We start from the raw sequence: 25,194 nt of genomic DNA, 5'->3' as shown, positions 1-25,194 counted from the left end.
AACGTGGTAGTAATGTCCCAAGGTGCTTCATATGTGCGTTAACAAACAAACTTTGTCACTGCGCCACATCAGGAGATATCAGGACTGATGATCAAAAGCTTGGTCCAAGAGCTAGGTGTTAAGGGACATCAGAAAGAGAGCCAGAGATAAATGCAGAGGGGTTTAATGATGGAATTGCAGAGCTTAGGGCCTAGGCTGCTAAAGACCTGGCCGGCAATGGTGGAGCAACTGAAATCGGGAATGCTCAAAAGTCCAGAATTGAAGGAGAGCAGAGAATTTGAAAGCTTGTAGGGCTGGAGAAGGTAGAGACAGGGAGGGGCGAGGCTAATGTAGGTCAGTGAGCACAAGGGCGGATGGGAGTTGGTGTGAATTAGAATATGGGCAGCAAGAGTTTTCGTGAACTCCTGTTTACATAGAGTGGAAGATGGGAGGGTGGCTGAGAACATTGGTATATGCAAGTCTAAAAGGCATGGATGAATGTTTCAGCAGAAGATTTCTCATCTACATACTGCCCCTCAGTGACATCATTCAAAAGCGCAATGTTAGTTTTCACATGTACGTTGACAACATTCAGCTGTACCTCACCACCACCTCTCTCAACTCCTCCACCTTTGCTAAGTTATCAGCCTGCTTATCCAACATCCAGTATTGGATGAGAAGAAATTTCCTCCAATTAAATATTGGGAAGACTGAAGCCATTGTTTTAGTCCCTGCTCCAAACTACCTCTCCCTGGCAACTGTGAGACTAAACCAGACTCTTGACTGAGATGATCTTTCAATCACATAGCAGTGTCATCAATAAGACAGCCCATTTCCACCTCAGTAACATCACCCGACTTCACCTCTGCCTTAGTTCTTTTACACCTGAAAACCAAAATTTGTGCTACTGTTAACTCTAGACGACTATTCCAATGCACTCCTGGCTGGTCTCCCACTTTCTACCCTGCATAAACGTAAGGTCTTTCAAAAACTCCGCTGCCCATGTCCTTACTTGCATGTAGTCCCATTCACCTATCGCCCCTGTGCTTGCTGATCTACATTGGCTCCCGGTCAAGCAATGTTTTGATTTTAAAATGCACCTACTTGTTCTCAAATCCCTCCATGGCCTTGCCCCTCCCAACCTCTATAACCTCCTCCAGCCCCACAACCCTCCAATATCATCTAATTCTGGCCTCTTGAACATCCCTGATTTTAAACGCTCCACCATTAACGGCTGTGCTTTCAACAGTCCAGGCCCTAAGCTCTGGAATTCACTCATCACACCTTTCCGCCTCAGCTTCCTCCTTTGAGATACTTCTTAAAACCTACCCCTTTTACCAAGCTTTTTATCATTTGACCCCTAATATCTCCTCATATGGCTCAGCACCATATTTTGTTTCATAATGCTCTTGTGAAGTACCTTGCAACGTTTTATTATGTTAAGGGCACTTTATAAATCTAAGTTGCTGCTCTCTTCTCTATATATGCCACACTCTATATCTTTCTGGTTTTATCCGCTTATCTCTGCATGCTTCTATATATCTACCATCCTGTTATGCCTCTCACATACTACCTCCCTTTCTCTTCATATCTTTCTTCTCTTCCTTCTACATCTATCACCCTCTCCACTCCCTTAGTTTCCAAGAAAACCTTAAGGCAGCCTTGGAAGTTACAATCTTCTGAAAGTCATATAAATGTTCTTGTGTCTTGGTAAAAACCCACAGCTATCTTCAGAGCATCAGAAAATCCTGAAACATGTTTCAAAAGAGTCTGACCAGAAGAACACTCAAGTTATAGGAACATATATACGAACATACGAATTAGGAGCATGAGCAGGCCATTCGGCCCCTTGAGCCTGCTTTGCTATTCAAGAACATTGGCTGATCTGATTGTATCAACTCCACATTCCTGCCAACCCTGATAACCTTTCACCCCCTTGCTCATCAAGAATCTATCTACCTCTGCCTTAAAAATATTCAAGGACTCTGCTTCCACTGCCTTTTGAGGAAGATAGTTGCAAGGACACTACCCTCAGAGAAAAAATTTTACAAACATATGAATTAGGAGCAGAAGTAGGCCATTTGGTCCCTCGAGCCTTTTCCACCATTCAATAAGATCATGGCTGATCTGTTTGTGTTTCAAATTCCACACTCCCATCTACCCACGATAACCCTTGATTCCTTTGCCTAACAAGAATCTATCTACCTCTGCCTTAAAAATATTCAATGGCCCTGCATCCACCACCTTTTAAGGCAAAGAGTTCCAAAGTCGCACAACCCTCAGACAACAGTTCTCCTCATCTCTGTCCTTAAAGGGTGACCCCTAATTTTAAAACACCTTGGAATTCTGCAGTCATTCTCCGCTTAAGTAATACTCTGCTTTTTAATCTTACTGCCAAAGTGAACAACTTCACATTTTCCCACATTATACTTCATCTGCCATATTTTTGCCCACTCACTCAACCTATCTATATCAGTCTGCAACCTCCATATGTCCTCTCCACAGCATACTTTCTTATCTATCTTTGTGTCATCAGCAAATTTAGCTACCATGCCATCGCTCCCCTCATCTAAGTTATTTATATAAATTGTAAAAAGTTGAGGCCCCAGCACTGATCCCTGTGGCACACCACTTGTTACATCTTGCCAACCAGAAAATGACCCACTTATGTCTACTTTGTTTCCTGTTAGCTAGCCAATTTTATATCCATGCCAAAATGTTACCCCCTACACCATGAGATTTTATTTTCCGCAATAAACTTTGAGGTGGCACCCTATCAAATGTCTTCTGGAAATCTAAGTACAGTACATCCACCAGTTCCCCTTTATCCACAGCACGCTACTTCTTCAAAAGAATTCCAATAAATTGCTTAAACGTGATTTCCCTTTCACAAAACCATGATAACTCTGCTTGATTACCTTGAATTTTTCTAAGTACCCTGCTAGAACATCTTCTAATGTTTTTCCTTTGACAGATGTTAAGCTAACCGCCCTGTAATTTCCTGACGTCTGTCTCCCTCCCTTTTTGAATAAAGGCGTTACATTTGTTATTTTCCAATCTGATGGAACCTTCCCCGAATCGAGGGAATTTTGGAAAATTACAACCAATGCATCAACTATCTCACTAGCCACTTCTTTTAAGACCCTAGGATGAAGTCCATCAGGATCCAGGGACTTGTCAGCCCGCAGTTCCAACAATTTGCTCAGACCCACTTCCCTGGTGACTGTAATTTTCTTGTGTTCCTCTCTCCCTTCCATTTCCTGATGTCCAGCTACTTCTGGGATTTTACAGCTATTTCTGCAAAGTTAAATTACAGATAAGGAGATTGCTCCATCAATATCCGTGCCAGCATTTGCTGGCACCTCATTTTCAACACCACCTGGCTGGATTGTAAAAAGAAATTTCTTGGAAATTGGAAGACAGTTTTTAGGAGGCTGTGGAAAAATGGATATATATCGATCAAGTCCCAATATTCTTCTTAGCTGATCTACAAAACAGAACACTAAGATATAGCAGCAGTTGATATTTCTCACATAAATGCTACAACACACATGGTTAATGTGAAACCGCAGCAGAATGCTGCAGCTTGTGTCTTTGGTACTTTGGCAAAAAAAAGTGCTAAGTACAACATGGACTACGTTCACCTGGCCAAGTGCAGCTGAGCAAAGTTTCTATACATTATGATAGCTGCCTCACCGCCAGCCTGAGGCAATAAAAATTGTTAAAAATATCCTGGAAATTAGATGGAAAGAGATTAGAGGAGAACGAAGGAGCAAGTAGAAGTTATTTTTATATTTCCTCACACAGTCTCAAAATACAGCTAACCAGGGGGAGGAACTTTCTTGCATACATTTCGTGACATTAGGGTTCAGTTGTTAAGATTAGAGGTTGTGTTGTGGGGTTGTGTAATGACAGGGGAGGTTGAAAATGTTCATTAAGCCTGACAGTGTGGATCAGGCTATGTGAGGGAAAATAACTGAAGAAATTTTAAATGGAATGAGCAAGTTTAATTTTTGATTGTTTATATCTGGTGATGTTACTAATTTATGTGTCTATAGTGCCAAAATGATTATAGTGATTGTAGCCACCATGTTCAACTTTTTTTTGTAGTTGGGAAATAAAATTGAAATCGGGGTGAAAGGTTATGCATGACTGGGAAATAAAATCAGAAAATAAATAAAAGCAGAAAAACACAAAAAACAATGAGGTAGATGAAAATTGACAAAACTTGATAGTTATGATATAAGCATAATGGCCATGACGGACAGAAGAAATAAATGGAACAAGTATTCTATGGTTCAAATGCTACTGTATAAACATTATTACATACCTTAATGTATTCTATAGTAAGGAGATCATCTTCATCATTGTCCAACGTAGTGATAATATAAATGGGTTTATTGTCAGCATCTAAAAAGATATTTTAGAATCAGACTATAATGAATGCATAATTTCTGCATACTTTCTACAAATCAATTACATTTCTCTAGCAATTACAGTCAGATTTAACAGTTTTTCAAAGTATCTCCTCAGTTGTTCATAAGTATTATCTGTCTTTTTGAAGCTACAACTGCTCCATTAAAAATATTACTTTCTACTTCAACATTGCATATCTCCAGCTTTGCCTCTCCCTCCAAACAATTGAAACCCTAGTGCATGCCTTCATCTCCCTCAACTTTTCCAATGCTCTTAACTAGCATCCCTTCTTCAAGCCCACATAAACTTCAACTCAATCAAAATGCTGCAGCACATGTTCTTACCCACAATAAAATCAATCACCCCCATCTTCATCAATCTTTACTGGCTCTCCATGCCCCCCAGCAACTAGAATCAAAATTTTATCAAAACAGATGCTTCGGAGATGAAGATACTGGGAGAATGGAATGGAGTCCTTACAGGAAGCAGGGTGTGAGGAAGTGTAGTCCAGGTAGCCCTGGGAGTCAGTGGTTTATAATGAATATTAGGGACAGATGGAGACAGAGAAGTCGAGGTAGGTAAGGGAAGTGTTGGAGATAGACCATGTAAAGGTGAGAGAAGACTGGAAATTGGAAGCAAAGTTTAAGAAGTTCTAGTACTTACTGCAAATACCTCCGTGGCCTTGATTCACCTTACCTTCAGGATCTATTCATGCCTTAGATTGCAACACACATTGAGCATTCCTTTAAAATCAAACTTCTCCTTGCCTCACACCCACCAATAGTGGCTGCTTGTTCAACCACTACGTTCCTGTCCTTTGAACTCCCAGCCAAGTTCCTCTGCCTCGTCACTTCCTTTCCTATTTTCAAAACCATTCCCCTTGATTAGGCTTTTGGTTCCTTCTCATGACCTGAGGACATCCCAAATCACTTCACTTCCAACAAAGTACTTTTGAAGCGTTGTCAGTGTTGTAATGTAGGGAAATGAAGCCCTTGATTTGCACATAAAGGTCCCACAAGAAACAAGATGGCATCTTATGCCAAGGATTGATTTCTGATTCAATCTTGTGGAATTGGGGAATTAATCAGGATGGGTTACTTCTGAAATAGCCTTTTTTTATTTCAGGAAAGGACAAAATGCTAGTATCTGACAAAGTAAGAAGCATTGATTAGGAAATAGCTTATGGAAATGAATGCAATTTCGAAAATTGCTGCCTGTACTTGTGTCTTTTATATATTGAGATTAATAATTATATTTTCTCAAAGGCAATTAGGCATGGGTAACAAATGTTGGCCTTGCCAGCAATCCTCACATCCCTTAAACAAATAAAAAAAAGTTACAATATATAAATGCCAGATACACTAGCGCACAGCACAATCTTTAATCTAGCAGTTGATTACATTTTGCTGTGCAGCTATACATTGTGATGCTGCGCCAACAGGTCCCACATTGCCCTGCTATCACCAAGCATGCCAGCTGTCTTTGTACTGGAACTGCATGCTGACCTAGTCTAAAACACAGTAGTCATGAAGACTTTTCACTTTACATTATTAAATGCTTGTCACGATAATGGTAACATCAATCAGTGTATCACCTACAGATGTAATAGGCATTAGATGTATGTGTTGCCACTTTTTAAAGTGGTGTTTCCCAGTGACAAAGTGAGGGACCATGGAGTGAATGTCAACAGATCCCTGAAGGTAGCAGGATTGGTTGACAAGATGGGTAAGAAGGCATATGGAATCCTTTCCTTTATTAGCCAAGGTATAGAATATAACAGTCAGGAGGTTATGCTGGAACTGTATAACTCATTGGTTAGGCCACAACTTGAGTACTGTGTGCAATTCTGGTCACCTTATTACTGAAAGGATGTAATTGCACTAGAAAGGGTACAGAGGAGATTTACGAGGATGTTGCAGGACTGGAAAAATGCAGCTATGAGGAAATTATGGATAGGCTAGGGTTGTTCTCTTTGGGACAGAGAAGGCTGACGGGAGATCCGATTGAAATGTACAAAATTTTGAGGGGCCTGGATAGAGTGGAGGTGGAGGGTCTATTCATCTTAGCAGAGAGGTCAGTGACAAAGCAGAATAGATTTAAAGTGATTGGTAGAAAAATTAGAAGGGAGATGAGGAAAAACTTTTTCACCCAGAGGGTGGTGAGGGTCTGGACCTCAATGCCTAAATGGATAGTTGAGGCAGAAACCCTCAACTCATTCAAAAGGAGTCTGGATATACACCTCAAGTGCTGTAATCTGCAGGGCTACGGACCAAATGCTGGAAGGTGGAACATTTTTCGGCCGGCACAGACACAATGGCCTTTTTCTGTGCCTTAAACTTTCTATGATTCTAAGGCCCAAATTTGGAATTTTCAATGCAGTTGAGATTACTTATTTAATGATCATAAACAAGTAGCCCTGACTATAGATCAAGTTAAAATAAATAATAAAATATTGATGGATGTAACAGAAAAGCATCATGCGCATATTTTTTTCCTTAGGTTCAATATCTGCAACAAAGACTTTTTAAAAAAATCTAACGAAAATGAATAGTTGTTTGAATGGGTCTGACAAACCCAATTTGAAAAGATGCACTAAAGAGAGATCAAAAAGTGGCTAAGAGATCAACTGTCAAGACTAAATTCCATGGTAAGGAAATTATGATTTGAATAATCATAAGCAACTTAAACATAGTTCATCAGATTTTGTGTATTATTTTTAATTTTCCCTTTGGATGTGCATGATGCTGGTGGGGTCACATTTAATGGCTAATACTAATTATCCTGAAAACTCCTTGAACTACTGCAGTCCTTGTGATTATAGCTAACCATGCATGTTAGACAGGGAATTCCAGAATATCAACCTATTGACGAAGAAATGCATCCAACCCAGAATGGTGAGTGACTTGAAAGTGATGGTGTCGAATAGTTAACTTTACAAATAAGTTGAGCTTCTCAGAATGAGAACATGCAATATTTATATTTATTGTTACAGTTCAAAATTTTTTTTTTTTTAAACTGGGTTGTGCAGGAAAAGAACAAGACTAATCATGACTGCTTCATTTTATTTGTCAGTTGAGGATAGAAACATAGAAAATAGCAGGAGTAGGCCATTCAGCCCTTCGAGCCTGCTCCGCCATTCATTATGATCATGGCTCATCATCCAACTCAGCAACTTGTTCCCGCTTTCCCCCCATATCCTTTGATCCCTTTCGCCTCAACAGCTATATCTAACTCCTTCTTGAAAATATACAAGGTTTTGACTTCAACTGCTTTCTGTGGTAGCAAATTCCGCAGGTTCACCACTCTCTGGGTGAAGAAATTTCTCCTCATTTCAGTCATGAAAGGTTTACCCCATATCCTTAGATTATGACCCCTGGTTCTGGACTCCCCCACCATCGGGAACATCCTTCCTGCATCTCCCTTGTCAAGTCCTGTTAGAATTTTATAGGTTTCTATGAGATCTCCCCTCACTCTTCTGAACTCCAGCGAATATAGTCCAACCAACTCAATCTCTCCTCATACGCCAGTCCCGCCATCCCAGGAATCAGTCTGGTAAACCTTCACTGCACTCCCTCTATAGCAAGAACATCCTTCCTCAGATAAGGAGACCAAAACTGCACACAATATTCCAGGTGTGACCTGACCAAGGCCCTGTATAATTGCAGCAAGACATCCCTGCTCCTGTACTAGAATCCTCTCGCTATGAAGGCCAACATACCATTTGCCCTTTTTACCACCTGTTGCACCTGCATGCTTACCTTCAGCGACCGGTGTACGAGAACACCCAGGTCTCGTTGCATATTCCCCTCTCTCAGTTTATAGCCGTTCAGATAATAATCTGCCTATCTAATCTAAGAGTAGGAGAGCATTCAACAATTTGACAAATTGTTTTGTAATACTTTCTGGTTTGTAAATGATAGTGCTAAAAAATTCAATGGGTTTTGAAATGGCTTTAAGTCTTGAGCTGAGCCCTATGGTATGCAAAAACTCAGCAGGAGCTCAGCCTTGAGCTGCAGCTGGACAGAAGTTAGTGGATGAATCCCGGGACCGTTCCATAACACAGTCATTCATTCATTAGAATAAATTGCATCAGCAGTCAATCTGAGTAGAAGATGAGAGTATTTGATTTTTTTTTTTTTAAAGGCTTTTACTGAACTTATTTTTCCCCACTTACCCCCATTCCCTTGCTGATAAATAAAGCTTTAAAAAAAATTCAAACACAAAGAGGAAAATTTAAGAAAAAGCATTGCCAAATTCAAAATTCAGCACCAAAGGGACCACTGACTTCAAGCAACATGGCAAGGACTGGTTAAGCAAGAGATTTTTTTCTTCTAGAATTAATGATTTACTCACATCACAAAGTGAGTTAGATTCTTTCAAGACATTGCTGCTTGGGGGAGCAAACACAAGGCACATTTTTAAGTTAGGAACAGAGGGAACAGTCGTGTGCAGTGCACTATGTATATTATCAAGGATTCTTCGAGTGCCCAAGAACAACATTTTTACACAAAGTCTCTGGAGCAGAAAATCTTTGTTACTGAGGAGCACCTGGCTACAATCCACTGCATTGCGGAGAATGAGGTTTTTCTGGATAATATTCAATGGAAAGTGGTCACCCAAGACAAAGTGCAAGATGCTTCAAATCACAGGGATAGTTCAGAAAGGATCATCTATAAGGACAGCAGAGGGAGACAGGATTCACAGATGTAGGAAAGCCCTCAGTTACAGGTACAATCCAATAGACACACAGGCCCCGATCCTAATGCACAGACGGGATAGCAGCAGGGTGGACAATAGCAGGTGATGAATGCATAACATCGCAGAACGGATACGAATGGCCAATTTTCGGGGATGCCTCATTAGCATTGTGTGATTTCTCCCAACTATCTAAGATTCAGCTCAGAGATGAAATTGAGGGGGATGCTTATAGGATTGAATTGGCAAACAAGCAGGAAGTTGAACCATGAATGGGAGAAGAGGAAAGGCTTGTCAGATGTGTTTCTGCATGTACAGATGGGGGCAGTGAGAAGACAGCTGCTGTTACCACTCTGTGAAAGAAGCAGCCTACTGTCACCAACAAGGCCTGACTGGAGGTGGTAAAGGTCAGCAACAGAAGTGTAACCTACAAGTTATGGATTCTGTGTCTCAAGGAGTTAAATGACCTATATTATGAAAGGTGAGCATATGGCTATACTCAACCAGATCCAGCACTCCCTCTCACTTTTTTCATTCACACCACTGCTCAAGTCACATCACTCATATCACCACCAACTAGACTTCCTAGTTCACTTCCAGTGCACTTCCTCTCACCATCACTCTCTTGGCATTCTTATCTCTCACTTGTTCCCTCCACCACTGCCTATGACCACAACCCTTATACGACCTCAGTCACCTTCAACCGCCCTCATCACACATTCTGAAATTATACTTAATACGCTACTAATTGGCGTACCAATCACACACATTATGCATGTGTCGGATTCTCACCATCATCATTTGCATCCATCAGATGTACACATTTCTCAGAGCCATTCAGGTATGTCATGTTACCCTTGCAGAAGGGAGGGAGAAGACGAAGATACATGGACATTGTTGATGTTACTCCAGTAGAGGAGGAAGCACTAGCGGTAAGTGGTACATCAATAACCCTCAGCATTGGCGATGGTGAGGCTGGCAGTCCAGCAGAGAGGGCTGACAATATTAATCTTCCATACTCACATCTCCCATAAAGCAATTTCACATTCAGTGCACCCCCAGAATATTGACAATGGATGGAAGTGTTTCATGTGCAGGTCAACAGTCACAAAATGCCACCACTTAATAATATTCATTTCTTAGAACCTCAAGGGCCAGATGGAAGAGAATGAAGAGTCCTTAGAGGAGCTAATATCTGCTGAGGATACAATGCCATATGACAAGTATTGAAGGCACTTGCACAAATGCCAGCATTTCAGTTAGGCCTCGTAGCCAGGTAGATGGGACTGCACTTGGTTAAGTTCATGGCACAAGTAAGCCAGAACAGAGAATGGAGGAATGATTGTGTGCGAGAGGCCACCGTTCTCTCCAAGCTCTGCTGATCAGGTCAAAGATGCAGAGCACCAAGGGCCAGCACTGAAATTAATGCAAGAGGCACAGGAGCAACTACATGAATATACAAACATACGAATTAGAGCAGGAGTAGGCCACTCGGCCCTTTGAGCCTGCTCCGCCATTCAATAAGATCATGGCTGAACTGATTACTCCATATTTTCACCTAACCCCAATAATCTTCCACCCCCTTGCTTATCAAGAATCTATCTACCTCTGCCTTAAAAATATTCAAAGACTCTGCTGCCACCACCTTTTGGGGTAGAGAATTCCAAAGACTCACGACCCTCAGAGAAAATTGTTTTTCTCATCTCTGTCTTAAATGGGCGACCCCTTATTTTTAAACAGTGACCCCTAATTCTAGATTTTCCCACAAGGGGAAACATCCTTTCCACATCCACTCTGTCAAGACCCCTCAGAATCTTATATTTCAATCAAGTCGCCTCTTACTCTTCTAAATTCCTAAATGAAGAACTGGTTAGCTTGCCAGGCACACTGTCCACAGGGGCAGAGAGGATGGGGAGTGGTGTCGCAGAGCTTTTCAACTTGCAACCCACCATGTAACATGTGGCATGGAAATTGTAGCAGGAGAAGCAGTCAGTGGCAGGAAATTCGTGGATTCCTAAACCAAGAGGTTGTTGTAGAGGCAGAATTATTATGGCACAAAAGACGACTATTTGGCCCATCGAGTCCATGCCGACTTTCTGCCCATTCTCCAACTCTGCAGCCCTGCAAGTTTAGTTTCCTCGAGTGCTCATCCAATTTCCTTTTGAAACCATTCACCATCTCCGCTTCTACCACCCCAAAGACAGCGAATTCCAGGTCATACCACATGCCGCATAAAAAATTTCTTCCTCACTTGCCCCCTGCATCTCCTGCCCAAAAGCTTAAAGCTGTGTCTCATAGTCCTTGTAGCATCAGCTAATGGGAACAGCTTTTCTTTGTCTACCTTATCCAAATTTGTCATGATTTTGTACACCTCTATCAAATCTGCCCTCAATCTCCTTTGCTCCAAGGAGAACAACCCCAGCTTCTCCAACCTAACCTTGTAGCTAAAATCCCTCATCCCTGGAACCATTCTGGCAAATCTCCTGTACAGCCTCTCAAGAATCCTCAGATCCTTCATAAAGTGATATGACCAGAATTAGATGCAATACTCTATCTGTAGCCTGACCAGAGCTTTATAAGTTCAGCATAACTTCCCTGCTTTTGTGTTCGATATCTCCATTTATGAAGCCCATGATTCCATATGCTTTGCTAACTACTCTCTTAATATGTCCCGCCACCTTTAAAGATCTCTGCACATGAATCCCCTGGACCCTCTGTCCCTGCACACTCTTTAGAAGGGTGCTATTAAGTCTGTATTGCCCCTCCCTATCTCTTTGGCCATGAACATTTCACAACAATGAGAAAGGTGAACTTCAGCCTTTGAGCGATATTTCAAAAGTTGAAAACCTAATTAGTCAAATACAACACAGTAGAGATGACAGGACAGGTAATGTGTTGCAGCTGTTCTAGGTGGAAGCTACTAGACAGCAGTGTGATCCACAACAAACACATCTGTAATAAGTGTCTGCAGCTCAAGGAATTTCAGCTCAGAGTTGATGAGCTGGAGTCTGAGCTTAGGATATTGTGAAGCATCAGGGAGGGAGAAAGTTACCTGGACACTGTTACAGAAGGCAGTCACACCTCCTTAAGTCAAGTACTTCAGATTTGGTCCATGGTCAGGGACAGGAGGGCGTGACAATGAGTGAAGCATGTATGGGGATCCAGAAGGTAGCACCAGAGGATCCTCACCCCTTGCGCTTGTCCAATGGGTACAAGGTTCTTGCAGCTTGTGTGGACAAGAGCAGAGACTGCAGGAAGGCTGAGCAAACTCTCAAAGCACAAAAGTATAGGGGGTAATTTAAGTTGGGAGAGTAAAAAGCAGTGTAGCAGTGGTAGGGGACAGTACAGTTAGGGGGTTAGATACTGTTCTTAGGAGCAGAGAGAGTGAGAGTCCCAAAGGCTGTGATGCCCGCCTAGTGCCAGGGTTAAGGGCATCTCCTTGGGGTTGGAGAGGAACTTGGAGTGGGAGGGAAAGGATCCAGTTGTTACAATCCACATATGTACCAACAACATGGATAGAACTAAAAGAAGTTCTGCTGAGGGAGCAACTAGGGACTAAATTAAAAAGCAGAACTACAAAAGGTAATAATCTCTGCATTACTACCTGAGTCATGAGCAAACTGGCAAAGGTCAAAAAGATCAGAGAATTGAATATGTGGCTCAAAGATTGCTCTGGGAGAAACAGGTTTCAATTCATGGGGCACTGACACCAATAATGGGGAAAGAGGGAGCTGTTCCATGGGGATGGGCTTTACTTGAACTGGGCTGGGATCAGTGTCCTGGCAACTTGAATAACTAGGACTATAGATAGGGCTTTGAACTAAATAGTAGGGGGAAGGTTCAAGAGAGGAGAAATTTAGAAAGTTAAAGAGAAAGGAAAAAGCATTGGTGCAGAGTAACAATATGGGTAATGATAACCAGAGTTTGACAGGAAGGGGCATGGTGTGCAAACATAAGAGAGCATCATAAAATAGGGTCAGAGTAGGGAAAAGTGGTAAAAAGACAAAATTAATGTCTCTTTATCAGGATGCATGCAGCATTTGTAACAAGATGGGTGAATTGATGGCACAAATAGAAATAAAAGGGTATGATCTGAATGCATAAGAGAGATGTGCAAGGTGACCAAGGCTGGGAACTGAATATTTAGGGGTACATGATATTTCAGAAGGATAGGCAGGAAGAAAAAAAAAAGGTGGGGTAACTGCAAAAAAAGGATGTGATAAATTCAGTAGCGAGAAATGATTTTTGCACAGTAGATCAAGATGTTCAATCAGTTTGGGTGGAGATAAGAAACAGCAAGGAAAGAAGCCACTGGTGGGAGTCGTCTGTAGGTCCCCTAACCGTAGCTACATAGTAGGACAGAGTATAAATCAAGAAATAATGGGGGCTTGTGAGAAAGGTTCCGCAATAATCATGGATGACCTTAATCTTCATATACATTGGACAAGTCAATTGACAAACAGAGTCTTGAGAACAAGTTCAGAGACTATATTTCAGACAGTTTCTTCAAACAAAATGTTGTGGAACCAACCAGGGAACAGGCTATTTTAGGCCCGATAATGTATAATGAGACAGGTTTGATTAATGATCTCATGGTAAAGTATCTTCTTGGGAAGAGTGATCATAACATGATGAATTTCACAGTTTAAGGATGAGAAACAAAAGTTTGAAACTAGTGTCTAAAACTTAAATAAAAGCAATTACAAAGGTATGCAGACAGAGTTGGCTAAAGTGGACTGGGAAAATAGGTTAAATGGAAAGACGGTAGATAAGCAGTGGCAGACATTTAAGAAGATATTTCATAATTCACAACAGACATATACTCCATTGAGAAAGAAAGACTTTACGAGAAGGATGAACCATCCATGGCTAACAAAGGAAGTCAAAGATGGTATCAAATTGAAAGAAAAGACATACAATAGGGCAAAAATTAGTGATAGGCTAGAAGGTTGGCAACAATTTAGAAACTAGCAACAGATGACTAAAAACAAAGGAAATACATTGATTAAATCGACTGAAGGCACTGATTACTGCAAAGGCTATGGGCCCTAACAACATTCCAGCAATAGTACTGAAGACTTGTGCTTCAGAACTTGGCATGCCCTTAGCCAGGGTGTTCCAGTATAGCTACAACGCTGGCATCTACCCAGCAATATGGAAAATTGCCCATATATGTCCTGTAGACAAAAAGCAGGACATATCCAACCCAGCCAATTACCACCCTATCAGTAAAGTGATGGAAGGTGTCACTGACAGTGCTATCAAGCGGCACTTGCTCAGCAATAACCTGCTCAGTTTATTTTATTTATTTTTATTTAGAGATACAGCACTGAAACAGGCCCTTCGGCCCACTGAGTCTGTGCCGACCATCAACCACTCATTTATACTAATCCTACATTAATCCCATATTCCTACCACATCCCCTCAATTCCCCTACCACCTACCTACACTAGGGGAAATTTACAATGGCCAATTTACCTGTCAACCTGCAAGTTTTTGGCGGTGGGAGGAAACCGCAGCACCCGGCGGAAACCCACGCGGTCACAGGGAGAACTTGCAAACTCCACACAGGCAGTACCCAGAATCAAACCCGAGTCGCTGGAGCTGTGAGGCTGCGGTGTTAACCATTGCGCCACTGTGCAGTGATGCTCAATTTAGGTTCTTCCAGGGCCACTCAGCTCCAGACATTACAGCCTTAGTTCAAACATGGGGAAAAAAGCTGAACTCAAGAAGAGAGGTGAGAGTGACTGCCCTTGACATCAAGGCAACACTTGACCGAGTACAGCATCAAGGAGCCCTAGCAAAACTGGACTTAATGAGAACCAGCGGAAAACTCTGTTGGTTGGAGTCATACCTAGCGCAAAGGAAGATGGTTGTGGTTGTTGTAAGTCAATCATCTCAGCTCCAGGACATCATTGCAGGAGTTCCTCAGGGTAGTGTCCTAGGCCCAACCATCTTCAGCTGCTTCATCAATGACCTTTCTTCAATCATAAGGTCAGAAGTGGGGATGTTCACTGATCCTTCCACAATGTTCAGCACCATTCACGACTCCTCAGATACTGTAGCAGTCCGTGTAGAAATGCAGCAAGACCTGGACAACATCCAGGATTGGGCTGATAAGTGGCAAGTAACATTCGCGCCACACAAGTGCCGGGCAATGACCATCTCCAACAAGAGAGAATCTAACCATCTCCCCTTGACATTCAATGGCATTACGATCGCTGAATCCCCCACTATCAAATCCTGGGGGGTCACCATTGACCAGAAACAGAAGTGAAGTAGCCATATAAATACCATGGCTACAAGAGCAGCTCAGAGGCTAGGAATCCTGCAGCAAGTAACTCACCTTCTGACTCCCCAAAGCCTGTCCACCATCTATAAGACGCAAGTCAGGAGTATGATGGAATACTCTCCCCTTACTTAGGTGGGTGCAGCTCCAACACCATCATCCAGGACAAAGCAGCTCACTTGATTGACACCCCGTTCGCAAACATTCACTCCCTCCACCACTGACGCACAATGGCAGCAGTGTGTACCATCTACAAGATGCACTACAGCAACACACCAAGGCTCCTTAGACAGCACCTTCCAAACCCGCAACCTGTTCCAGCTAGAAGGACAAGGGGAGCAGATGCATGGGAGTACCACTACTTGCAAGTTCCCTTCTAAGCCACACACTCCATCCTGACTTGGAACTATATCGCTGTTCCTTCACTGTTGCTGGGTCAAAATCCTGGAACTCCCTTCCTAACAGCATTGTGGGTGTACCTACCCCACATGGACTGCAGCAGTTCAAGAAGGCAGCTCACCACCACCTTCTCAAAGGCAATCAGGGATGGGCAATAAATGCTGGCCTAGCCAGGGATGCCCACATCCCATGAACGAATAAAAAAAATAAACTCGCAAGAAATATAAAAAGCAAGACCTTCTAAATGTATATAAAAAGAGAAGTTCAAGTAAACGGTGATCCTGTTTATCCCATGAGGATGAGTTTGGGGAATTAATAATGGGAAACAGCAGAAACTTTGAACAAATATTTTGTATCTCTTTTCAAGGTAGAAGATACTAAAAACATTCCAATAATCGCAGAAAATCGGGCGTCAAAAGGAAGGGAGGAACTTACAATTATCACGAGAGAAAAAGTGCTTGGCAAACTAATGGGACTAAAGACTGACAAGACCCCTGACTTAATGGTCTGCATTCTGGGGTCTGAAAGGAAGTACCTGCAGAGACAGCAGATGCATTGCTTGTAATCTTCCAAAATTCCCCAGATTCTGGAAAGGTCCCAATGGATTAGAAAACCACAAATGTAATACCCCTATTCAAGAAAGGAGGGAGACAGAAAGCAGGAAACTACAGGCCAGTTAGCCTAACATCTGTCATTAGGAAAATGCTGGAATCCATTATTAAGTAAGTAGTAGCAAGACATTTAGAAAATCAGAATACAACCAAGCAGAGTCAGCATGGTTTTATGAAAGGGAAATGGTGTTTGACAAATTTATTTGAGTTCTCTGAGGGAGTAACAAGAATAAAGGGGAACCAGTGTTTGGATTTCCAAAAGGCATTTGATAAGGTGCCAAATGAAAGGTTACTGCACAAGATAAGAGTTCATGGTGTTGGGGGTAATACAGTAGCCTGGAAAGAGGATTGGCCAACTAACAGTAAACAGTCAGGATAAATGAGTCATTTTCAGGTTGGTAAACTGTAATTAGTGGGACACCACAGGAATCAGTGCTGAGGCCTCAACTATTTCCAATCTATATGAATGACTTGGATGAAGGGACCAAGTGTATAGTAGCTAAATTTGTTGACGATACAAAGATAGGTGGGAAAGCAAGTTGCCTGGAGGGCAGAGTCTGAAAAAGGATACAGATGAGTTTAGTGAGTGGGCAAAAAATTGGCAGATGGAATATAATGTGGGAAAATTTGAGGTTACCCACTTTGGTAAGAAAAATAGAAAAGCAGATTACGACGTAAATGGAGAGAAACAACTGAATGCTGCAGTACAGAGAGATCTGAGTGTCCTGGTACATGAATCACAAAAGGTTAGCATGCAGATACAGCAAGTGATTAGGAAGGCAAATGTTGGCCTCTATTGCAAGGAGGATAGAGTATAAAATAGTAAAGTCTTGCTACAACTGTACAGGGCATTGGTGAGACCACACCTTGAGTACTACTTACAGTTTTGGTCTCCCTACTTAAGGAGGAATATACTTGCATTGGAGACAGTTCAGAGAAGGCTCACTAGGTTGATTCCTGGGATGAAAGGGTTGCCTTATGAGGAAAGGTTGAGCAGGTTAGACCTATACTCATTTGTGTTAAGAAGGAGGAGAGGTGATCTTATTGAAACATAAGATTCTGAGGGGGCTTGACAGGGTAGTTGCTGAGAGGATGTTACCCCTCATGGGGGAATCTAGAACTAGGGGGCACTGTTTCAGAATTAAGGGCCACCCATTTAAAGATGGAGATAAGGAGAAATGTCTTCTGAGGGTTGTGAATCTTTAGAATACCCTAGCCCAGACAGCCACGGAGGCTGAGTCACTGAATATATTTAAGGCGGAGATAGACAGGGAGGCAAGTGGAATCAAAGCCAAGATCAAATTAGCCATAAGATCATAAGAACTAGGAGCAGGAGTAGGCCGTCCGGCCCCTCGAGCCTGCTGCGCCATTCAATAAGATCATGGCTGATCTTTTCGTGGACTCAGATCCACTTACCCGCGCTCTCACCGTATCCCTTAATTCCTTTATTGTTCAAAAAGATATCTACCTTAGCTTTAAAGACGTTTACTGAAGAAGCGTCAACTACTTCACTGGGCAAGGAATTCCATTGATTAACAACCCTCTGGGTGAAGAAGTTCCTTCTTAATTCAGTCCTAAATCTGCTCCCTCTAATCTTGAGGCTATGCCCTCTTGTCCTAGCTTCACCTGCCAGTGGAAACATCCTCTCTACTTGTATCTTATCTATTCCCTTCATGATTTTATATGTTTCTATAAGATCCCCCCTCATTCTTCTCATGATCTATTTGAATGGCAGAACAGGCTTGAGGGGCTGTACAGCCTACTTCTGCTTCTATTTCTTATGTTCTTACATCATTTCTGCTGAAGCCATTGGGAAGCACTAAATAGAAATGGTAGGCATAGAATAAGAATATATAGATCACAGTCATAACTTTTTGTTCCTCTGAATACATTGATTTGTTCACCACCTTAAAGATTTATTACTCGCACAGTTCCATTGTGTCCCATTATTGAACGCATACTTCAGTCAGGTTTTTAGTTAATTAGTGTGGAAGGCAGCGAGATGTTCTGAATCTCAAGTTGGGGGTGTTGCCTAGTACACTGAGGGTCACTTGACTGCTTGTATGAAAAGATATGGTTGATAGGGCAACAATGGCATATCTGACATTGATCTAACTCAACTTATAAACTATTAAAGCATCCCTTGCATCACAGGCAGCATTATGCTCTGCTGGCCACATGTCCATCATCATAGTTCTCATTTGATGAATCAATGAGCACCTTCTTTATCCTGCACCTTCAGATCTCTTTGCTGCATTATGTTGTGTAGAATGCAGTATACAATGATATGTGACACCCTGGCTGGTGAATACTGTAGCGAACCTCCAAACCAGTCAGCTCACCTACACCTTAACTATGACTTGCTCGTTAGCGCATCATGTATTGATGTGGCGGACATTGTACCTCTCCTGCATTGAGTGGAGGGGTTCCTCAGAGGTGTCATGAGACATCGTCGAGGGAGTATCCCTTGTCCTAAGTGGGAATGCTGTCAGGTTGCTCCCAGGTAGAAACATTCTGGGAGTATTTAACTGCCACAGTATGAAGGCATCATGCAGCTCTCAGGGAATTGTGCACAGACCTGCATGAACTTCTTCATATGTCTGCGAATGAGCTGAACGTTGAAGCAGCGAAAGGTCTTGCATTTTTAAAAATGCTCCTAGCTTATTGGAGCGGGTGTGCTCTGATTGCAACGTATGTGAAATCAATGGCACCTGCAGCTGTCAGAGATGCTAACCCCAATGGTTGCTCTGTCCGAGTATAGTCATCACACTGAAACATTACGTATATATTGGGGCCCTGGAAAATAATGCGCCAGCACCAGCCTGATACATTTGTGAACTGCTGATTGTGACGTCCTTGATAAGTCTCCTGTTGCAGCCTGGAAGCAAAGAAATTCAAGGCAGTAGTTACTTTTACAGAACTGGCGTAGCATTTCCACCATATCCAGTCAGCAAAAAGTTTTCTGTTAGAAAGGTGCAGAGGTCAGCAATCATCTGCTGTGTCATCCAGAATCTCCTAAATACTACTTCTCACTTTGTATCTTAAATTCCCCAGTATTGGCAGCATCCTCGTAAATCTCCTCTATACCCTCTTCTAGTGTAATCACAATACTTCTTGTAATGCAGTCACCAAAACTGTATGCAGCACTCTAGCTGAAGTTGAACATACAAAATCAAGGAAACAGCCTCTGTCAGTACATGTTTTGTGGGCATAGCCTTCAGAAAGCATGGCATCTCTGTTGTTGTCGTCTCTGCTGCCCGATTGCAGCACCCTCCTATTTCTGGTGCACCTCTTAATCAGCCCAGAAGACTGCAATGATAGCAGCACCCATAATGGACTTCTTCCTTGCCAACTGTAGTCTCAAAAATCATTACCTGAAGCCAAGTACTGCAACAAAACTGTAGCCGACGAGAAACTGAAGAAGCATCTGTGAGTGCAGAAGCTTGCATGTGGGAACTCAAATTGAAACACTTAAATAAACATCCTGCCAATCCAGCCTTTGTTTCCCTGGTGACCTGGCTACCTGCAGGAAACCCATGCTCCAGTACTTCAATTTGGGGCCCTCAGTGAGTCATAGGATCCCGATCTAAATGTGTGTATGATCTTCCCTCCTCTTCGTAGCAGGACATTTGTTGGATTTGCTGGCAGCTGCCATTAAAATTGTGGCAGTCACTTCAGCATCGGTCTCGTGGTGTGTTGGCCAATTCTTACATTTTAACCACTCACACAACTCTCTTCCAGACCTGTTGGAGGCAGCTGTTTAATACCAAGACCACAATGTTGGATAAGTATGGAGTGGTCAGTGACACCAGTGATGCTGGATAATATTGTAACACCATGAAGCAAGGGACTACCCAGGCGGTTGAGAGGCAAGTAGTCTATAAAGAACATGATCTAATGCAGGTGGGAAGTATACAGTAAAATGGCAGAACCCTTAGGAGTATTGACAGGCAGAGAGATCTGGCGTACAGGTGCACAGGTCACTGAAAGTGGCAACGCAGGTGGATTAGGTAGTCAAGAAGGCATACGGCATACTTGCCTTCATCGGTCGGGGCATAGAGTATAAAAATTGGCAAGTCATGCTGCAGCTGTACAGAACTTTAGTCAGGCCACACTTAGAATATAGCGTGCAATTCTGGTCGCCACACTACCAGAAGGACATGGAGGCTTTGGAGCGGGTACAGAAGGTGTTTACCAGGATGTTGCCTGGTCTGGAGGGCATTAGCTATGAGGAGAGGTTGGATAAAGTCAGATTGTTTTCACTGGAACGACGGAGGTGGAGGGGTGACATGATCGAGGTTTACAAAGTTATGAGCGGCATGGACAGAGTGGATAGTCAGAAGCTTTTTCCCAGGGTGAAAGAGTCAGTTACTACGGGACATAGGTTTAAGGTGAGAGGGGCAAAGTTTAGAGGGGATGTGCGAGGCAAGTTCTTTACACAGAGTGGTGAGAGCCTGGAACTTGCCGCTGGGGGAGATGGTGGAAGCAGGTATGATAATGACATTTAAGAGGCATCCTGACAAATACATGAATAGGATGGGAATAGTGGGATACGGTCCCCGGAAGTGCAGAAGGTTTTAGTTCAGGCAGGCATCAAGATCGGCGCAGGCTTGGAGGGCTGAATGGCCTGTTCCTGTGCTGTACTGTTCTTTGTTCTTTGCAAGTAGTCAGAATGGAAGATTTCTATGGTTAGGCAAATAGACATTCTTTTTATTGTATGTGACCAAAAGTCTCAAGTGGTGTGTTTGTTATTTCTCTGCTGAAGGCAAAGGGCATTACAGAACAGGTGCAAAACATTTGGGAAGGGACAACAGATAAAAGTCACTAGAAATGTTGAAACCAATAGCTTTGACATGATTTAAGGAAACCAACCATCCTTCCCCAGTCTGGCCTGTGATTCCAGACCCACAGCAATGTGGTTGACTCTTAACTGGCCTCAGAAATGGCATAGTAAGCCACTCAGTTGTCAAGAAGGTGGCATTATCACCACATTCTCAAATGTAATTAGGGATGGGCAATAAATGCTGACTTTGCCAATGATGCAAACATGAATTTAAAAAAATGAGCTCTTGCAAGAGGAGTTTGCCACTTGATTGAAATACAAAACCTTTCGGACAATAGTCTGATTTTTTTTTTGCCTGTGCCGTGCATTGAACAAATTAAGCATTAGTTAGGCCCCTGCAAGGCTGCAGACTTGCTACAAGAGGGAATGGTTCAGTCTTGGAGCAGTAGAGGGATCCCTGAAACATAAGGAATGGCATTTGCCTGGACTGAAATATTACCAACTTATGGAAAAGTGGAATGGATCTAAAATAACGTGGCACAAAATGGGGGAATCTAGAATTTGAGAATAAAACGAGAGTAAGATTCAGCAAAAGTTTAACTAACATAAATAGAAAAATTATCACAGTCAAAGGGAAACAAAATAGGCTTTAAGCTAATGAAAGTTAACAACACTGCTGTAGAATGCAAGTGCGGATTCACCAGAATAAAGAGTTGTATTGTGAAGACAAGTTGCATAAGCTTGTCATGTACTCCCTTGAATTTACAAGGGATAATCTATTAAAAGTGCTTAAAATGATAAAGCAACTTGATTGGGTAAAAACATAGAAACAAAAAAAATTATGGCACGGAAGGAGGCCATTTGACCAATCGTGACCACACCAGCCCAAAAGCTGAATCTCCCTTCCAGTGCTTGGTCTGTAGCCTGTAGGTTACAGCACTTCAAGTTCATATCCAAGTGTTTTTTAAAAATGTGTTGAGGGTCTCTGCCCCTATCTCCCTTTCAGGCAGTGAGCTCCAGACCCTCAATGCCCTCTATGTGAAATGAATGACTCAACTCCCCTCAAATCCTTCTGTTAATTACTTTAAAACTACACCACCTGGTTATTGACCTCTCTGCGAAGGGAAATCAGTCCTTCCTAATCACCCCACAACTTCCTCTGTTACAAAAAAAACAGCCCCAGCCTATCCAATCTTTCCTCATTTCTAAAAGGCTGTGTTTGCTGACAACGCAACCACTAGGTGGCACTGCACTGGCACATGCAGCCTGTTCTACTAAAACGTCACAGTCTGCGACGTTCAGGCAGCTGCCAGGACTAAAGATGGCGCTGCTCAAATGATCAAACAAAGGCAACATAAACCCATGGCAGCACACAATGGCCAGAGAGAGCGGGTGGGGGTGGGGGGGGGAGCAGAGAACGGGTGGGGAGTGGGGGAAGAGCGGGTGGCGGGAGGTGGGGGAGAGCGGGCGGGAGGTGGGTAGAGCAGAGGACACTCACACCCGCCACCAAGGTCTTCGGCCGCGCTCTCTCTCGCTTTCTCCCCCGCGTTATGCGATGACGTCATCTGCGCATGCACAAACCAGTCCTGGCAATGTGGAACGCTGTGCACACGCAGAGAGCAGGAGCCCGTTTACACATGTGTGCAGCTTGGCACATTCCGATGACATCAGCGGCCGGCTGCATTGTCAAGAATCACTTTGCATCTTAAATTCCCCAGTATTGGCAGCATCCTCGTAAATCTCCTCTATACCCTCTTCTCGTGCAATCACAATACTTCTTGTAACGCAGTCACCAAAACTGTATGCAGCACTCTGCGGTTGAACATACATTGTTTACAGTTCTAGCATAAATCGCTTTGCTCTTCTACGCTATGCCTCGGCTAATAAGTATCCCATATGCCTTCTAAACTACCTTATCTGCCTGTCCTGCTATCTTCAGGGATATGCAGTCCAAGGTCCCGTTGATGCTCTATAGTTTTCAGAATCCCATCATTTATTATATATTCCCTTACCTTGTTTGTCTTCCCCAAATGCATAACATCACATTTCTCTGAATTAAATTCCATTTGCCACTTTTCTACCCACCCAACCAGTTCATTGGTATCGTCTTGCAGTTTACAACTTTTTTTTCCTCACTATCAACACCATGGCCACTTTTTGTATCATCTGCAAGCTTCTTAAATGTAGGGAGCATGATTAAGTTCAAGCCATTGATATATGCCACGAACAACAAGGGACCCAGTACAGTGGAGCTTGCTAGGGCTCATTAAACAGCCCTCTAATCACAAAAACACCCGTTGACTATTACCCTTCACTTATTACCACTGAGTCAATGTTGGATCCTACTTGCCACTTTCCCTTGGATCCCAAGAGCGTTTAATTTTCTAACCAGTCATGTGGGCCTTATCAAAATCCTTTCTAATATTCACTACATTAAATGCGCTACCCTCATTGATCCTCCTTATTATCTCCTCAAAAATTTCAATCAGGTTAGTCCTTTCCTTATCCAGGCTGACTGTCCTTGATTAATCCTGCCTTTCTAAATGATTATATATACTGTCTCAAAATTTCTCCCAATACTTTGTCTACCAGTGAGGTTAGGTTGACTGGTCTGTAACTACTCTGGCTATACATTCCTCCCTTTTTAAATGATGCTACAATGTTCATAGTCATCCAGTATCACACCTGTAAATGAGAAAGGATTGAAAATGATGGTCAGAGCCTCCACTATTTCTTCCTTTGCTTTTCTTAATAGCCTGGGACTGGAGATTTATCCACTTTCAAGGATGCTAAACACCTTAACATTTCCTCCCTGTTACGACCAAGTGAGAAAGAGGTCTAGGGTTCCCTTTCAGCCTTCACCTGGTCTTACTGTAACAGGATTTAATTTTAAACACACCGAGTTTATAGCTCCCCCTTGGCGAATCCTCGTTCATAGTTTTCCAATTAAAAGGGAAAGAAACAAGCACAAACGGGCTTTCTTAGTTTTAAAGAGAAGTTGAAATTTATTTAACTTAAACTCTAATTCGGTTAACGCCTACGGATACACTACGTGCCCACGCTAGCATGCATATGTAATACACATATTCAACTATAGACAGAAAAGGGCAAAAGAAAAATAAAGTGGAAGAGTTTGAGGCAATATCTGAAGAGTTTTTGTTACAGTTCTTCGAGCTCACTGTAGAGTCCTTGATTGTAGGTAGATCTTGCTTTTCGTTGGGGCACAGTATTCTTCTTAAACCTTATTCGCTGTAGCAGACTTCTCTCTTGGGGTTCACGTATATTCAGTGGATTCAGAGGCTTGTGAGAAAGAGATGGGAGCAGACAAGCAGATGAGGGTGTGGCGAGCCAGCCAGGAGAGATCTTCAGTCCAAGAGCACTCTGCTTTCTGCACAAACTGTTCGTACAAATTCAAAAAACTCAGGTTGCCCAGCAGGTTTGACCATGTCAGTTTGTGTATTCGGCCATCTTAGCGGTCAACCTGGAATGCAAGCTCCCCCACCTTCAACGTCAGGTGATCAAAAGTCCATTGCGGGTTGAAAGTATCAGGGAATGGCTGCTTTGACCTTCCAAACACTGTCTGTTCATGTGCAAATGTCTTTCCAGCCAAGATCGCGCAATATTTTTTAAAGCAAGTCCTTTCTTCACTTCAACAACAGTTTGAAATTTAATGTCCATGTGGTGAAATTAATATGCCTCATGCTTGGCCGGGAGGGTGGGGTGGTGGGCTGCATGACACTCCTCTCTACTAATCTGAAAGACTGAGACTAAAATATTTGTTGGCTAAGATTATCAAGGGATATGGAGCAAAAGTGGGTAAATGGAGTTGAGATATTGATCAGCCACAATATGAATGAATGATCCACTCACATTCCTACTTTTTAAGCTGCCTAACACACTACAGAGAAAAGACCTACACACTAGGGAGAATTCTCGTGTTTGATACACTAAAAAATTAGTTTCTTATTGAGATCTTTCATTTTACCATGTGCACTTTTATAAATTGAGTTCTTCCTGTTGAA

At 42.5% G+C, this 25,194-nt stretch overlaps 1 protein-coding gene across 1 annotated transcript in view; it reads right to left on the bottom strand.

Moving 5' to 3' along the window:
- The window catches only part of vps13a (vacuolar protein sorting 13 homolog A), a 609,759-nt gene that overhangs the window by 330,372 nt on the left and 254,193 nt on the right, over positions 1 to 25,194 (bottom strand). Inside the window, exon 27 of the mRNA XM_068029994.1 lies at positions 4,310 to 4,389. Within this exon, the coding sequence (XP_067886095.1) occupies positions 4,310 to 4,389 (80 nt within the window). The remainder of the gene's footprint in view (positions 1 to 4,309; positions 4,390 to 25,194) is intronic.

Source organism: Heterodontus francisci, chromosome 4, assembly GCF_036365525.1.
Source record: "Heterodontus francisci isolate sHetFra1 chromosome 4, sHetFra1.hap1, whole genome shotgun sequence".
NCBI lineage: Eukaryota > Metazoa > Chordata > Chondrichthyes > Heterodontiformes > Heterodontidae > Heterodontus > Heterodontus francisci.
Note: the sequence above shows the minus strand (reverse complement) of the source record. Positions and strands in the feature narration are given on the sequence as shown.